This window comes from Bos indicus x Bos taurus, chromosome 10 (genome assembly GCF_003369695.1).
Source record: "Bos indicus x Bos taurus breed Angus x Brahman F1 hybrid chromosome 10, Bos_hybrid_MaternalHap_v2.0, whole genome shotgun sequence".
In the NCBI taxonomy this organism is placed as follows: domain Eukaryota; kingdom Metazoa; phylum Chordata; class Mammalia; order Artiodactyla; family Bovidae; genus Bos; species Bos indicus x Bos taurus.
The window spans coordinates 5,435,683-5,453,394 of record NC_040085.1 but is presented as its reverse complement, the minus strand read 5'-3'; the positions used below and the strand labels follow the sequence as shown (position 1 = coordinate 5,453,394).

General features: G+C 37.0%; 1 protein-coding gene across 3 annotated transcripts in view; it reads right to left on the bottom strand.

The window, feature by feature from the left end:
* Nucleotides 1-596: 596 nt before the first annotated feature.
* Nucleotides 597-17,712, bottom strand: part of TXNDC16 (thioredoxin domain containing 16) — a 92,983-nt gene continuing 75,867 nt past the window's right edge. The window contains exons 19-21 of one of the 3 annotated variants that reach the window (XM_027552974.1): nt 13,276-13,436; nt 10,020-10,210; nt 597-2,367 (exon numbers count right to left, since the gene is read on the bottom strand). In XM_027552974.1, the coding sequence (XP_027408775.1) occupies nt 2,099-2,367; nt 10,020-10,210; nt 13,276-13,436 (621 nt within the window). In that variant the 3' untranslated portion in view covers nt 597-2,098. Of the gene's footprint in view, nt 2,368-9,505; nt 9,726-10,019; nt 10,211-13,275; nt 13,437-17,712 lie in introns of those variants that run through there. The other 2 variants (XM_027552975.1, XM_027552976.1) reach the window with 2 other exon arrangements.

Here is a 17,712-nt window from a genome sequence, read left to right as displayed (position 1 = left end):
ATATGCACTGGCCAACTCTTACAGAGATTCAGGGAGACACATAGGAAAACTTCAACACTTGAAGGTAGAGAGAGAACGTCTGAAACTCTTACAGATCAACAGGAGGATGTGACAGAAACTCCTGAAAAGGATAAAAGGCTAGGTAGGAGCACAGCAAGTGGTGTTTTGAGGATTCACAGATTTTCTCTTTGCTGTTTTTTTTTTTTCCCTCTCCACACCCACGCTCCCTTTTCTTAGCAAACAGAATCTAGATTTCTTCTGTAAGGCTCACCTCTTCTGTATTGTGGAAATCTGGTTAGGGCTGCCAGTTAGTCTTCCCCTAACCAACATTCCCAGGAGTCCCTGAGACATGAAAGACAGAAAAACAGCTGGAGAGAAAGACAGAAAAATTACTGAGCTGGTTGGTTCCTGCTATACAAATCCCCAAACAGCTTTTGTTTGTATTTTTTCAAAGCATAGCTTAACTCTATGAATTACCAATATTCTTACTTTGCTTAAGTTAATCAAAGCTAAATTTCTGTTGCTTGCAACCAAAGAAATGCTACTGATACAGGGAAAGTGGTCCAACAGACAGCATGACAGAGGCCACAGGAAGCTTTTAAAGGTAGCCTGAAATCCAGATACTTTATTTAAAATTATTTTAAAAACACATATTAATAACTGTCAAAATTTCTGGCTATGGTACAATGACTAATTGATTTCAAGTTTTTATGTGCTTGCAGTTAATGGTTAGGCTGGTGACATTTTACTATACAAGCTATATTTGGAGTTCACTCTCATATCTCCCATGTAAGAAATAAAAAACAAATGAGAATGAACTGAAATAATACAGATTACATGTCATAACAAAAACATCTAGGAAGGGTGCTGGGAGGAGCAAATGATCTATGTTACAATGAAATATACAGTTGACCCTTGAATAATGTGGGATTTAGGGGAGCCAACCCCCGAACAAACAGCGATTTTACAGTTAGCCCTCCATATCCATGGTTCCACATCTGCAGAGTCAATCAACCACGGACGCGATAGTACTGTAGAAAGTATTCAGTGAAGGAAATCTACATGTAAGTAGAATGGTGCAGTTCACATCTGGGTTGGTCTAAGGGCCAACTGTATATATATGAGAATTATATATATTATATGTAATATATATTATTATATATAAGAGAATCATTATATAACATATATAACATAATATATATATCTTACTCTGCATTCTTTTTAGGGTTATTTCATTACTTTAAAAATATAAGGGAATTTAACAGTTTGCCCAGATTAGTTTAACTCAAACTTGGGATTATTGACAATTGGGCAGGATAATTCTTTGTTTGGGGCGGGAGGAGCTGTCCAATGCGTTGTAAGATGCTTATTAGCATCCCTGGCTTCTACTTAGCCCCACTATACACCAGTAATGCCCCTAGTAATGATGATCAAAAATGCCTCTTGACATTATCAAATGCCCCCTCTGGGGGCAAAACTCTCCCCTGATTAAGAAACACTGGTTTTATAGAAAGAGACTCACAGACTTAGAGAATGAACTTATGGTTGTTAGGGAGTTTGGGATGGACATGTACACATTGCTATGTTTAAAATAAATAACCAAGAAAGACCAACTGTATAGCACAAGGAACTCTGCTCCATATTGTGTGGCAGACTGGATGGGAGTGGAGTTTACATGAATATGTATGGCTTCACCTGTGTCACCAGACATATGTGGCTACTGAGCACTTGAAACGTAGCTACTCTGAAGTGAGATGTGTAGTAAGCGTAAAATATGCACTGGATTTTGAAGACTTGATACAAAAAAAGAATGTAAAATAACTCACAATTTTTATGTTAACTGAACTATTTTGGGGTGGTATACTTAAATTGGGTGAAATAAAATTAATTACACCTGCTCAGTTTTATATTAATGTGGCTACAGAAAATTCTAAATTACATATATTGCACATTATATTTCATTGAACAGCCCTGATCTAGAAACTTGAAATGATTCAGTATTACTTTTTAGTGAAATAAATTCTCAAGTCTATCAAACGAGCCAAAAAGACTTTGGGAAGCTTTTCACAGCCCTATAAAATTAGCTCACTTTTGAGTATCATAATTCTTGATTATCATGCCTGAGCGGTTTTTTGATTTCTTCAAGCCAACTACTTCTGCTCGAATGCTTCATTTTCGATGTTCCAATTGATTCCTCTGTGATGGCAGATTTATCGTCAGGCTGTTCTTTATCACTTTCATGCATGTCAGTTTCTTTTATACACTCGGGAACTTTCCTAGCAAGATGCTCAGATGCTGCCGCATCCATCATACTTAGAAAATCATAAGCAGGCAGAGGAGGTTTCCATTCCTGAGCAGGTAAAACTTCTGCAAGGAAGGTAGAATCAAGGATTAAAGAGGAACAGATATAAAATCCCATCACATGAATATACTAGAAAATGTTTTCTTTTGAAAAATATATTTACAGGAGTGAAGGCCTTATTGGTTTTCTTTATCTATGGGAAAGCTACATTTTATTATCATCGTCTAAGAAACTTGATACATTTGTCAGTACCAGACATTTTCATTTATAGGCTGTGCTATTTTAAATAAAGACAGGTATTAATAGGCAAAAAACATAAAGGTTCATAATTTCGCTGCCTGTTAACCCTTACTGAGGGTTAAAAAATAGCAATATGTGTAATGAGATTACATACAGCCAGGGACAAGTTAAAATGAAGAAGTCTCTTGCTTCCCTCCTTCCTCCTGTCTTTATACCCAAAGTACTGTAACTACAAATCATTCCAGATAAAAATTTTGGACTATATATATATATATATTTTATATACATTGAAATTTAGAAAAGTTTTGGACCACATATATATATATATATAATTTAGAAAAATATCTCATATTTTAAAGCATTTTCTGTTTTGGAAGATTGCTATGGAATCAACTGTACTATAAACAGGCAGTGATTAGAAGCACTTAGGAGGGCTTCATGGCAGTGAGTCTTAACATTATTTTAAAATATTGGTCATTAAAAGAAGAAAAAGGATTTAAGCTGATAACATATATATGGGATAAATAGACTAGCTTTACTCCATTTAGTAAACAGATTTCACACAATTTCAGAGTTTAGATGCCTATTCAAAATACTACTTGAGAAATTACATAAGGAAAGGTGCAAACTAAACATTTAAAAATTAAATTCCAATGAAAGAATCTATATACTGTTATATGAAAAGAAAGTAAAGCTCATAAAGTAAAAACTCAAGCATCTCTCATAAATCAAATAAAAGCTTAGGACATTCATACAAACTCTAATTTGGGATTAAAACACAAACAAAAACCTGCATCAGTACATATGTATGTCTATACTCATTGATATGATTTCTTCACTCAGGCTCAAGAATATGAAATCCGTGGTACATCAGCAAGGTACTACATTTAAGTTACCCCTGTAACTGATGTTTCAAATTACAGTGTTGCCCAGATAACAGACTCAAATATAGTCTGCTGTCAGTGTCAACAGTGACAAATGGATAAAATAGTTTCTTGAATATAATGAATAGGTAAGAAGTAAAATAACTGTACTGTGCAATATGCAGATGAAGTATCTTTAAGAGAAGTCCAATTTAAAGCACAGCAAAGATTTAGCAATGTTTATTTTCATGGTAAGCACTGCAGCCTAGTCGGAGAAGGCAATGGCACCCCACTCCAGTACTTCTGCCTGGAAAATCCCATGGATGGAGGAGCCTGGTGGGCTGCAGTCCATGGGGTTGCTAGAGTCAGACACGACTGAGCGACTTCCCTTTCACTTTTCTCTTTCATGCATTGGAGAAGGAAATGGCAACCCACCCCAGTGTTCTTGCCTGGAGAATCCCAGGGACGGCGGAGCCGGTGGGCTGCCGTCTATGGGGTTGCACAGAGTCGGACACGACTGAAGCAACTTAGCAGCAGCAGCCTAGTGGTCTGAGACAATGACAAAATGCCTGAAACTGGACATTCTAATTCTGCTCAATATTTCCTCAGGAATGCTACAAAGATCTTAAATAAAACTGTACTCTCCTCACATATGGACAAGAAAGACGCTATTATCAAATTAATAATGATAATAATAATAATGACTAACACTGACTGAGGCTTTACTATGTATCAGGAATTATGTATTTAATCCTTACAACCTCATGAGGTAAGTACAATTATTATCCCAACTTTATATATGAGAAAACCAAGTCCTAGAAAGGTCAGAGAACTTGACCAAAATTAAGTGTAAATGTCAAATAAGAACAGCCAGTGGTCACAATTTCACAGAAATTAAGATGTGCAGCAAGCAAGGTGAGGCGGAGACCAGCGGCACCGTGTTACAGACGCGGGCTTTCCTAAGGGTAGCTACAACATTCGTGTCTCAGATCTGCCTCCCAGGATGTAGTGAGAGCAGGTCCTGGCAGCACGGAGGACGGGCCGCCAGACAGAAAGGTCCTGTGTGGACCTTGGCTTCTTCCCTGCTGCAGAGGCTGCAGGAATAACTTAAGATCAGGAGCAGTGATACAAAGAAATAATGGAAACCAGAGACATCACCATCATTGCAATGGAAGAAATACTAATCTCTCAGGAAACTCAGATAATTCTGATCCTTGGTAATGGTTTGAGTTGAGAAATCAAAGCCCCTAAGGAGGCCCCTTGTAGGAAAGGATCTTTATACAAAGAATAATAAATACTGTAGGTTTTACACTTTAAATGTATGTCTTTGCACACTTAATTTTAATTTTTGAAATAACTGTAACATAGAGTAGGGACTATCAGGAGGAAATAAGGGGAAAAAAAAACACAGTTAGTAGTCAAGGAAGCTGGGTCAGAAGTTCAGGTTTATCTCTAAACATCACATGACCTTTTTAAAAACTGTTCAGTGGAGAGGTACTCTGGCCTGACTTACATATCCTGTCTGATGTAGTCAGAGTCCATGAGGCCTCTGTGTCACAGCAACTGCAAAATGACAGCACTCAGATGCTTCTAAAAAAAGCAATGCGGACAGAGAATGCAGCCTATCTGAAGAGTTCAAGAGCTGTGCCTGAAAGGACCCCTCTGCTGTGTGGTTAGAATGAAGAGGCCATCAGTGAGTGATGACAACCACAGAGAGGCTTCTTTCAGATTATGACAAACCAAATAGTCAATTTAGTTACTTTTTTACATTTCTAAATGCTAAAACTAATACACTGTCTCAGAAAACTAAGACTTAAAAATACCATTCAAGAGGACCCAGAATAGCCAAAATAATCTTGCATACAAAGAACAAGGTTGGAGGATTCAAATTTCCCAATTTGAAAACCTATTTCAAAGATGTTGTATTCAAGACAGTGGGATAACTGGCATAAGACATCTGTACAGTTAATAGAAAAACATGTACATGAATGTTCATAGCAGCATTACTTATAATAGCAAGAAATGGAGGCAGTATAAATGTACATCAGCTGATAATGGGATATATCCATTCAATGGAATATCCATAAAAAGGAATGAACCACTGATTCATGCTACAACACTGATGATCCTTAAAAACCTACACAAGAAGCCAGACACAAAAAGCCACATGTTGTATGACTCCTTTTATATAAAATGGACAATGTGGAAGAAATGGACAAATTCTTAGAAAAGTGCAACTTTCCAAAACTGAACCAGGAAGAAATAGAAATCTTAACAGACCCATCACAAGCACAGAATTGAAACTGTAATCAGAAATCTTCCAGCAAACAAAAGCCCAGGTCCAGACGGCTTCACAGCTGAATTCTACCAAAAATTTAGAGAAGAGCTAACACCTATCCTACTCAAACTCTTCCAGAAAATTGCAGAGGAAGGTAAACTTCCAAACTCATTCTATGAGGCCACCATCACCCTAATACCAAAACCTGACAAAGATCCCACAAAAAAAGAAAATTACAGGCCAATGTCACTGATGAACATAGATGCAAAAATCCTTAACAAAATTCTAGCAATCAGAATCCAACAACACATAAAAAGATCATTCACCATGACCAAGTGGGCTTTATTCCAGGGATGCAAGGATTCCTCAATATCTGCAAATCAATCAATGTAATACACCACATTAACAAATTGAAAAATAAAAGCCATATGATTATCTCAATAGATGCGGAGAAAGCCTTTGACAAAATGCAACATCCATTTATGATAAAAACTCTCCAGAAAGCAGGAATAGAAGGAACATACCTCAACATAATAAAAGCTACATATGACAAACCCACAGCAAACATTATCCTAAATGGTGAAAAATTGAAAGCATTTCCCCTAAAGTCAGGAACAAGACAAAGATGCCCACTTTCACCATTATATTCAACATAGTTTTGGAAGTTTTGGCCATAGCAATCAGAGCAGAAAAAGAAATAAAAGGAATCCAAATTGGAAAAGAAGAAGTAAAACTCTCACTGTTTGCAGATGACATGATCCTCTACATAGAAAACCCTAAAGACTCCACCAGAAAATTACTAGAGCTAATCAATGAATATAGTAAAGTTGCAGGATATAAAATCAACACACAGAAATCCCTTGCATTCCTATACACTAATAATGAGAAAATAGAAAGAGAAATTACAGAAACAATTCCATTCACCATTGCAACAAAAAGAATAAAATACTTAGGAATATATCTACCTAAAGAAAGTAAAGAGTTATATATAGAAAACTATAAAACACTGGTGAAGGAAATCAAAGAGCACACTAATAAATGGAGAAATATACCATGTTCATGTATCAGAAGAATCAATATAGTGAAAATGAGTATACTACCCAAAGCAATCTATAGATTCAATGCAATCCCTATCAAGCTACCAACGGTATTTTTCACAGAGCTAGAACAAATAATTTCACAATTTGTATGGAAATACAAAAAACCTCGAATAGCCAAAGCAATCTTGAGAAAGAAGAATGGAACTGGAGGAATCAACCTGCCTGACTTCAGGCTCTACTACAAAGCCACAGTCATCAAGACAGTATGGTACTGGCACAAAGACAGAAATATAGATCAATGGAACAAAATAGAAAGCCCAGAGATAAATCCACGCACATATGGACACCTTATCTTTGACAAAGGAGGAAAGAATATACAATGGATTAAAGACAATCTCTTTAACAAGTGGTGCTGGGAAAACTGGTCAACCACTTATAAAAGAATGAAACTAGAACACTTTCTAACACTATTCACAAAAATGAACTCAAAATGGATTAAAGATCTAAATGTAAGACCAGAAACTATAAAACTCCTAGAGGAGAACATCGGCAAAACACTCTCCGACATACATCAGAGCAGGATCCTCTATGACCCACCTCCCAGAATATTGGAAATAAAAGCAAAAATAAACAAATGGGACCTAATTAAACTTAAAAGCTTCTGCACAACAAAGGAAACTATAAGCAAGGTGAAAAGACAGCTTTCAGAATGGGAGAAAATAATAGCAAATGAAGCAACTGACAAACAACTAATCTCAAAAATATACAATCAACTCCTACAGCTCAATTCCAGAAAAATAAATGACCCAGTCAAAAAATGGGCCAAAGAACTAAATAGACATTTCTCCAAAGAGGACATACAGATGGCTAACAAACACATGAAAAGATGCTCAACATCAAGCATTATCAGAGAAATGCAAATCAAAACCACAATGAGGTACCATTTCATGCCAGTCAGAATGGCTGCGATCCAAAAGTCTACAAGCAATAAATGCTGGAGAGAGTGTGGAGAAAAGGGAACTCTCTTACACTGTTGGTGGGAATGCAAACTAGTACAGCCACTATGGAGAACAGTGTGGAGATTCCTTAAAAAATTGGAAATAGAACTGCCTTATGACCCAGCAATCCCACTGCTGGGCATACACACCAAGGAAATCAGAATTGAAAGAGACACGTGTACCCCAATGTTCATTGCAGCACTGTTTATAATAGCCAGGACATTGAAGCAACCTAGATGTCCATCAGCAGATGAATAGATAAGAAAGCTGTGGTACATATACACAATGGAGTATTACTCAGCCATTAAAATAATACATTTGAATCAGTTCTAGTGAGGTGGATGAAACTGGAGCCTATTATACAGACTGAAGTTAAGCCAGAATGAAAAACACCAATACAGTATACTAATGCATATATATGGAATTTAGAAAGATGGCAACAATAACCCTGTATGTGAGACAGCAAAAGAGACACAGATGTATAGAATAGTCTTTTGGACTCTGTGGGAGAGGGAGAGGGTAGGATGATTTGGGAGAATGGCATTGAAACATGTATAATATCATATATGAAACGAATCGCCAGTCTAGGTTCAATGCAGAATACAGGATGCTTGGGGCTGGTGCACTGGGACGACCCAGAGGGATGGTATGGGGAGGGAGGAGGGAGGCGGGTTCGGGATTGGGAACACGTGTACACCTGTGGCGGATTCATGTTGAAGTATGGCAAAACCAATACAATATTGTAAAGTAATTAACCTCCAATTAAAATAAATAAATTTATATTAAAAAAAAAAAGATATGTCTAGACTAGACAAATCCAGAAAGACAGAAGATAAATCAGTGGTTAGGGAATGAAAAGAGGGGATAATGGAGAGTGACTGTGAATGGGTACAGAGTTTCTTTAGGCGGTGATGAAAATATTTTAAAATTCAGTAGTGGTAATGGTTGTGAATGGTACAATCTTGCGAATATAACAACAACAACAAAAAAAACCCCAAAACACATTGAATTGTACACTTTAAAAGAGTGTACTTTATGGTATGTGAATTGTATTTCAATATCCAAATATCTATAGACTATTTAGACATAAGAATTTAGTTAAAACTGCCTAATTTAACAAAAATGAAATGGATAGACCTCCTGGGAAGAAAAAGAATGTTGCAACCATTGATACTTAAATAAATTCAAGAATATGATTAAATATGCATAAACATACATAGTGATAGATTCACAAAATGCAAGCTGAGAGACAGAGAAACACTGAATTGGAGTTTATACACCAGAATTGTGTGTGTGCATGTACACATATATTCACATGTGTTCACATACACACATACACAAACTTATTGCAGAACTCAGTCATGAACAGCATTATATGTTATTATAAAATAGTTCATTTGCTTTCCAATAACAAAACCTTTACAAGCCTTAGGAAACTTCATAACATCACTATTTCCTCAACAGACTAATGATGTAGGTTATTACATGTTAATTAAATTATAGCAACAGGCTTGTTGCCACAACTGTACATAAACTAACAAACACATCTATGCCACAAGTACAAACCCACAGTGGTTTTAGAAAAATAGCAACTATGGCATGTCATGTCTTGGGCTTCCCTTGTGGCTCAGACGGTAAAAAATCTGCCTGCAATGCAAGAGACCCAGGTTTGATCTCTGGGTCGGGAAGATCCCCTGGAGAAGAAAATGGCAATCCACTCCAGTATTCTTGCCTAGAGAATTCCATAGACAGAGGATCCTGGTGGGCTACAGTCCATGGGGTCGCAAAGAGTTGGATACCACTGAACAACTACACTTTCACTTTCATGGCATGTCATAAAACCAGCATTGTGAATTCTGGGCCAAGATCTATTTTCTTGTGGTTCAAAATTCTGGCTCCGGAGTACAACAGAGCCATGTTGAAATCCAAGTTTCCTCATTTACTGGTTAATTATATGACTTTGAACTAGTTATTTAGCTCTTCTACAGGTATGTCCTGTGACTCCTGTGAGAATAAACGAGATAATACATGTGAAGCATGTAACTTTGTGCATGATACCTACTGAGCATTCAATAAATGTTTAGCTATTATTAAGTTTAATATAACAGCACTCATTTTCTGTGGGTAAGAACATCCACCATAGAGCAGACTGTATGGACAATGCTATCAGCATATTAATACTTAGAATATTTACAAACATTACAATTCAATTAATTCTAGCATTCATCAGCTATAATTCAAGTTTAAAAATCCATGAAACAAAATGTAAAATTGTACACATTAAAACAGGAAACTTACTGATAGGACTTTCTAGTCCTGCTTCTAATTTCTTCAGCCACAATAAAAGGTTCTGTTTAGTGACAGCCTGGTCTGAAGGAAATGCAAACACGTGGCCACCTGAATGCAGATTCACCACAACAAGAAGAGGAAGGGGAGGCAGGGTACCAAAATATGCCTGTAAGACTCCTCTCCCCACTGGCGTCTTCTTCCTAGAAAAGAGAGCAACTGAACATGTTAATGAATATTTCTTTCTATAGCAAAATAACAAGAACAACTGTTTGTAAAACATTCACCTTTAAATACAGCACCATACCAGGAAGTTTATTTTACGGAAGTAAGTCCTAAAAATCAAGAGGTCTATAACTACGTTACTAGTAATCAGAGTCGTAAAACGTTTCTTTTAACATGAGGTATGTACTGTATATCTCTTAGGAGAAAAATGGCAGCATGAGAGTTTTAATAAAAAAACAGACACAGTCCACAGGATCATCAATTTTGTCCTGATATAATCAATATATATTTATTTCAAAGTATAGTCAAGTATCTGATCATGTCAGCTCAAAATTAAATGGCTGTCAGTTCAGTTAAGTCACTCAGTTGTGTCCGACTCTTTGCAACCCCATGAATCACAGCACACCAGGCCTCCCTGTCCATCACCAACTCCTGGAGTTCACTCAGACTCACATCCATCAAGTCGGTGATGCAATCCAGCCATCTCATCCTCTGTCGTCCCCTTCTCCTCCTGCCCCCAATCCCTCCCAGCATCAGAGTCTTTTCCAATGAGTCAACTCTTCGCCTGAGGTGGCCAAAGTATTGGAGTTTCAGCTTTAGCATCAATCCTTCCAAAGAACACCCAGGACTGATCTCCTTCAGAATGGACTGGTTGGATCTCCTTGCAGTCCAAGGGACTCTCAAGAGTTTCACAGTTCAAAAGCATCAATTCTTTGGCGCTCAGCTTTCTTCACAGTCCAACTCTCACATCCATACATGACCACTGGAAAAACCATAGCCTTGACTAGACAGACCTTTGTTGGCAAAGTAATATCTTTGTTTTTTAATGTACTATCTAGGTTGGTCATAACTTTCCTTCCAAGGAGTAAGCGTCTTTTAATTTCATGGCTGCAGTCACCATCTGCAGTGATTTTGGAGCCCCCCAAAATAAAGTTTGACACTGTTTCCCCATCTATTTGCCATGAAGTCATGGGACTGGATGCCATGATCTTAGTTTTCTGAATGTTGAGTTTTAAGTCAACTTTTTCACTCTCCTCTTTGACTTTCATCAAGAGGCTTTTTAGCTCCTCTTCACTTTCTGCCATAGGGGTGGTGTCATCTGCATATCTGAGGTTATTGATATTTCTCCTGGCAATCTTGATTCCAGCTTGTGCTTCTTCCAGCCCAGCGTTGGGCTGGGAGTTCTCATGATATACTCTGCATAGAAGTTAAATAAGCAGGGTGACAATATACAGCCTTGACGTACTCCTTTTCCTATCTGGAACCAGTTTGTTGTTCCATGTCCAGTTCTAACTGTTGCTTCCTGACCTGCATACAGATTTCTCAAGAGGCAGGTCAGGTGGTCTGGTATTCCCATCTCTTTCAGAATTTTCCACAGTTTCTTGTGATCCACACACTCAAAGGCTTTGGCATAGTCAATAAAGCAGAAGTAGATGTTTTTCTGGAACTCTCTTGCTTTTTCCATGATCCAGCAGATGTTGGCAATTTGATCTCTGGTTCCTCTGCCTTTTCTAAAACCAGCTTGAACATCAGGAAGTTCACAGTTCACGTATTGCTGAAGGCTGGCTTGGAGAATTTTGAGCATTACTTTACTAGCATGTGAGATGAGTGCAATTTTGCAGTAGTTTGAGCATTCTTTGGCATTGCCTTTCTTTGGGATTGGAATGAAAACTGACCTTTTCCAGTCCTGTGGCCACTGCTGAGTTTTCCAAATTTGCTGGCATATTGAGTGCAGCACTTTCACAGCATCATCTTTCAGGATTTGGAATAGCTCAACTGGAATTCCATCACCTCCACTAACTTTGTTTGTAGTGATGCTTTCTAAGGCCCACTTGACTTCACATTCCAGGATGTCTGGCTCTAGGTCAGTGATCACACCATCGTGATTATCTGGGTCGTGAAGATCTTTTTTGTAGAGTTCTTCTGTGTATTCTTGCACCTCTTCTTAATATCTTCTGCTTCTGTTAGGTCCATCCCATTTCTGTCCTTTATTGAGCCCATCTTTGCATGAAATGTTCCCTTGGTATCTCTAATTTTCTTGAAGAGATCTCTAGTCTTTCTCATTCTGTTGTTTTCCTCTATTTCTTTGCAATTATTGCTGAGGAAGACTTTCTTATCTTTCCTTGCTATTCTTTGGAACTCTGCATTCAGATGTGTGTATCTTTCCTTTTCTCCTTTGCTTTTTGCTTCTCTTCTTTTCACAGCTATTTGTAAGGCCTCCTCAGACAGCCATTTTGCTTTTGTGCATTTCTTTTCTATGGGGATGGTCTTGATCCCTGTCTCCTGTACAATGTCACGAACCTCATTCCATAGTTCATCAGGCACTCTACAAACTATAAATGGCTACAAACTATAAAATAAGAAGATACTTAAAGAGACAGACAGAGAAAGACAAATGCTACACAGCAGTAACACTAATACGTGGAATCCTAAAAAAAAAGTCAAACTCAGAAACAGAATAGAAAAGTTGCCAGGGACTGCAGGGTGGGGTAAAGAAGGTGAGACTGGTAAAAGGAAACAGACTTCTCAGTTGCAAAATGAATAAGATCTAAGGATTTAATGTATAACACAGTGACTATAGTTGATAATACTGTGCTGTATCATTGAAATTTGCTACATGAGTAGAACTTAAATGTTCTCACTCCACCCCATCCCAAAATTTACATTTATAAAACAAATATATGAGGTGATGGATGTGTTAATTAACTAGATGAAAGAGTTTTTTCACAATGCATACATGTATGCATTGTGTTTAAATTATCTCAATGTGCATTTTAAATATCTTACAAATTTATTTGTCAGTTATGCTTGAATAAAGCTGAAAAAAAACTCACAGCAAAAAAAAAGAATTTATTGTAAAACAGAATTCAATCTAAAACAAGATCATCTCAGACCATCTGAGGCGGGTTAATTACTAAAATGATGACTTTTATATTGGTTTAATAACATTAACTCCAAAGGTAGTTTCATTCCCCAATGAAAACTTAATAATATTTATTACTTTCTTTACTTTTTACATATTAAAAAATAAAAATATACCTACAGATTTAACCAACAAGGGGTAACTGAATCCAAGTATTTCTTTCTTGCCAGCCTCAGTATTGTTTTTTCATGCTGAAGATCTATGCCACCATCACTAAATAAAATAAGTAATGGTTTCTGAAGTCGTAAGTAAGTGGGAAGATTTTCCACAGTGATCTCTGGCTGTTTAAAAACAAAACAAATCAAGAAAAAATGGGAAGTTATAATACATAAAATAGAAAATAATGTTCAAATCACTCATGCATGTTAGTTTTTAAAATGTATTTCAAACAAATTTTCATTTAAGTGGAGATTTTACTATATTGATTAACAAGTATGAATCTCAAGAGTGTTTTTTATTTAAACTCATCTTATTTCAATAATGAATTAGTTATTTCAAAATAAAACTACTAATAGAATTTGAAAATAAAGGAGCTCCTTGTTTTTTAAGCATGTAGCATTTCTAGTAATTTATGTTAAAATCTGGATCAAACTAGTCAACACACATATGACAAGTATTTTTCCTCTAGCATAAAATTTAAACAAATATATAAGCTAAGCTTTAAAGATATAATCTTTTAACATCTATGATTACTTAAAAATTAATAAGTCTTACTTTGTTTCAAAACTGAGTTTTTAGCATAATTAAAGTAATCCAATAATATGCTAAAACAAATTTTAAAGGATCTTATTTTGGGGTGGTTTAAAATAAAGAAAAAGTAGTAAGAATAAGAAATCTTACTCTTTTTATTAATTAAAAGAGAACATTTTTTAAAAATATATTTGTAGAAGACAATTTGTTTAGGCTGTTATTAACAAGAATTGGAAAGAGTAAGAAACAAAATTAAAAGACTTAGGATTAAAAACAGCAGTGACTTAAGAGTATTAAAGGCTTCTACCATTTTCCATTTTTAGTATCACATCTATTAATTCATCTTCTGGATATACTTGTGAGCTGGATTAAATCTTCCTACATCAGAAAACAAATCCCCAGCTGACAGATGAGGAAACCAAGGATGAGAAGTTGACTTGCTGAAGTCACACAGCTAAGTAGGAAGAAGAGTTAAATGAAACTAGCACCCAGGGGTTTTGTTTACCAGTATGCCATTTCACTGGATCACACTAGAAATCCAAATGAACAATTTTTTTATGGTGCCAATCACCTCCAATTCACCCTCAAACACCGAACTCTGGCACATACTTCTCCCTACTTAGTTCTCAAAGCCACTTTCCTCTGCCAGTTTTCATTTTTCTTTGAATTCTTTCTCTTTGACCACTCAAAATCCTCTTCTCACACCTTCCTCTTTCATGATTTAAATCTTAGATCCCCTTTTCTCCAAACTCCCCCATGTTGTCTTATGTTAACTATCGTCATTTCTCTTCTACATGAGTTATGTCCCCTTCCTAAAACTGACAGTTCTTATCAAACCAGCAGAACAGATTTGATGGATATGGTGTGATGGAGCCATCACAGCTCAATTCAAAAATTTATTGAGAATTTTAAGATCTTATGCTGGGTGGGTGCATGAGTGTGTGCTCAGTCTCTTGGTTGTTTCCGACTCTTTGTGACCCCATGGACCATAGCCTGTCAGGCTCCTCTGTCCATGGGATTTTCTGGGCAAGAATACTGGAGCAGACTGCCAGGGGGGATCTTCCTGACACAAGGATCAAATCCGTGTCTCCTATATCGACAGGCAGATTCTTTACCAGTGCACCACCTAGGAAGCCCCTTATGCTGGGTACTGAATCAAAAAGAAGTAAGATGCTTAATCTGCCCTCAAAGAGTTCATAGTTTAGAGGAGGAGACAAGTGTGCAAACTGCTGTGATCCAAGAAAAAATTTTAATGTACGACAATAAGAAGACCCCAGTGGTTCAGTGGTAAAGAATCAGCCTGAAATGCAGGAGACACAGTTCGATCCCTGGGTTGGGAAGTTCCCCCAAAGGAGGGCATGGCAACCCACTCCAGTATTCTTGCCTAGAAAATCCCATGGACAGAGGAGCCTGGTGGGCTACAGCCCATAGGGTTGTAAAGAGTCCAACATGACTGAAGTGACTGAGCATAAATAAGGAAGCCTATTGCCTCTAAATTAAAACTAAAAAACAAGGTAGGGGAGCTCATGGGTGATTTTAGGAAGTGATATTTGACCTGGGCCTTGGATAAGGAAAAAGACCTTTACAGACTGAAGTGTGTGCTAGAGTGGGGATTCCAGATACAGGGAACAGAGAGGTGAATGAGAGTGCAGACAGGTGTTAGGCATACAGAGTATCTGGGGAACAGTGATAGTGAAGTGTACCAGACTCAGGCAGGCAGAAGCAAATATGGCTGTGGGAAAATGACTAGAGAGGTTCTTTCTAGCTCCCAGAAATACTGAGAAGATTTTGTACCAAATAAGTCACACGGTCAGGCCTGTTTTAGATGACTAACTAGAGTATGAATTTGTGGAAAGACAGGCCAGTAGTGGCAGGCATTGCTCTTTCCTGTCAGGAAAGAAAGATTAAGAGTTATCCGAGTTTAGTTACGATTAGAAACTCAAAAGTTAGGATTCATCAGCTGGTATAATGACCCATATAAGTTATGGGTATAGATACTAAGTCTCCCAAAGAATGAATGTAGCAAAAGAAGAATAAATGGTTGAAGATGTAATTCTAGAGTGGCAAGACGGTTGAAGGTGTACCTGGAGAGGACGGAACTGCAAAAGCCAAAAAAAGAGAGAATCTTAAAAAGGAAAAGCACAATCAAGGGTTTTGATTGCTACTCAAGAGGCTACTCAGAGAAGAAAAAGTCATCAAATGTGGTTACTGGAAGATGAGTGTTGGCTATTTGAGTATATAAGAGACTATAATTATGTGTGTTCCCATATTCTTATTTATAATAAAAGCACAAAAATGAACTCAATGTATTTGAGAAAAATGCTAAACATATTACCCAACAAATAGTTCTAAGTGTGACAGCCTTAAATATACTATTGCTTAATTGGAATAACTACATAGTTAATTAGCATGTAATTAGCTATGATCTGGGGCTTCCCTGATGATTCTGATGATAAAGAATCTACCTTCAATACAGGAAACCCAGGTTCAATCCCTGGGTTGAGAAGATCCCCTGAAGAAAGGAATGGTTACCCACTCCAGTGTTCTTGCCTAGAGAGTTCCAATATTCTTGCCTGAAAAACTCTACAGAGGAGCCTGGCAGGGGGGTCATGAAGAGTCAGACACAACTGAGCGACTACCACTTTCACTTTCAAAGACATTCAAGACAAACTGTCAAGTAGACAACTGTATATAGGAGCCTGGAGAGCAGGCCCAAGGTCTGTGTTGGCCATATGAATTTGTGAGCCATTACATAGATGGTATACATGTCATTCTCCGGGCTTCCCAGGTGGCGCTAGTGGTAAAGAACCTGCCTGCCTATGCAGGAGACATAAGAGATGCAGGTTCAATCCCTGCAAGGGAACTGAATCCCAGGGAAGATCCCCTGGAGGAGGGCATGGCAATCCAGTCCAGTATTCTTGCCTGCAAAATTCCATGGACAGAGGAACCTGGTGGGCTACATACAATCCATGAGGTCATAAAGAGCTGGACAAGACTGAGCAACTAACATTTAACTAACTATGAGCATTATTTACCTGGACTAATTTGTCATCAGGTTCATTAAAATAAAAGTTTGATGTTATATAAAAAATGTTTACCATCTGGCCATCCACTGCTCTTTCCTATCCAGAGGGAGTCTTTCTAGTACCTAAGGGCAGGCCAGAAGATAGCTTACTCCTAGCTAGCTACTGTATACAGTCACTGATGCTCTCGACTTAAAAGCTCTAACACAAAGCAGCATTAGGAAATTTAACAACAGCACTCATGGAATTTTTTTAAGTTTGGGAAAATCTATCCCTAAATTTAAGCTTGGTTAAAGAAGTTATGATTTATCTAATTTTCTTCTTTATAGTTTTCTGTATTATCTGGGGAAAAAAGCTAACATCTTATAAAAATTCCAAAAATATTAACACTATGGATGTGCTAAAGAGACAGTCATTTAATAAAGTCATTAAAAACAAAAATGTTACTTTAATAAATAATTTAGAAAACCGCATCCTAAAAATTTTAATGACTTGATTAATTATAAACCGTAACTTTAATTAGGGAAGGGGAGTTAGTGGGACTGAGGCCAAAAAATGACTTAAAGAACACATTCTTTAGCCTAAACTGTAATATTGTTTAGATCATCATGACAAAAGACAACAACAAGAGGATATTCATTCAGTATTTATAGTTGATAATACTGCTCCCATGTCACTTTAGAAATGTAGAAAAGTATCAATTTATAATAGTCTAGCTGTGTTTAATATTAATGCAAAACAATCAAAATCAAGAAATGCAGGTTACATCTGTTGTGCCTTTAAATCCACTATTATACAAAGTAGGCATCAGAAAAGGACTTTGATAAAACATATTTTTCTCTAC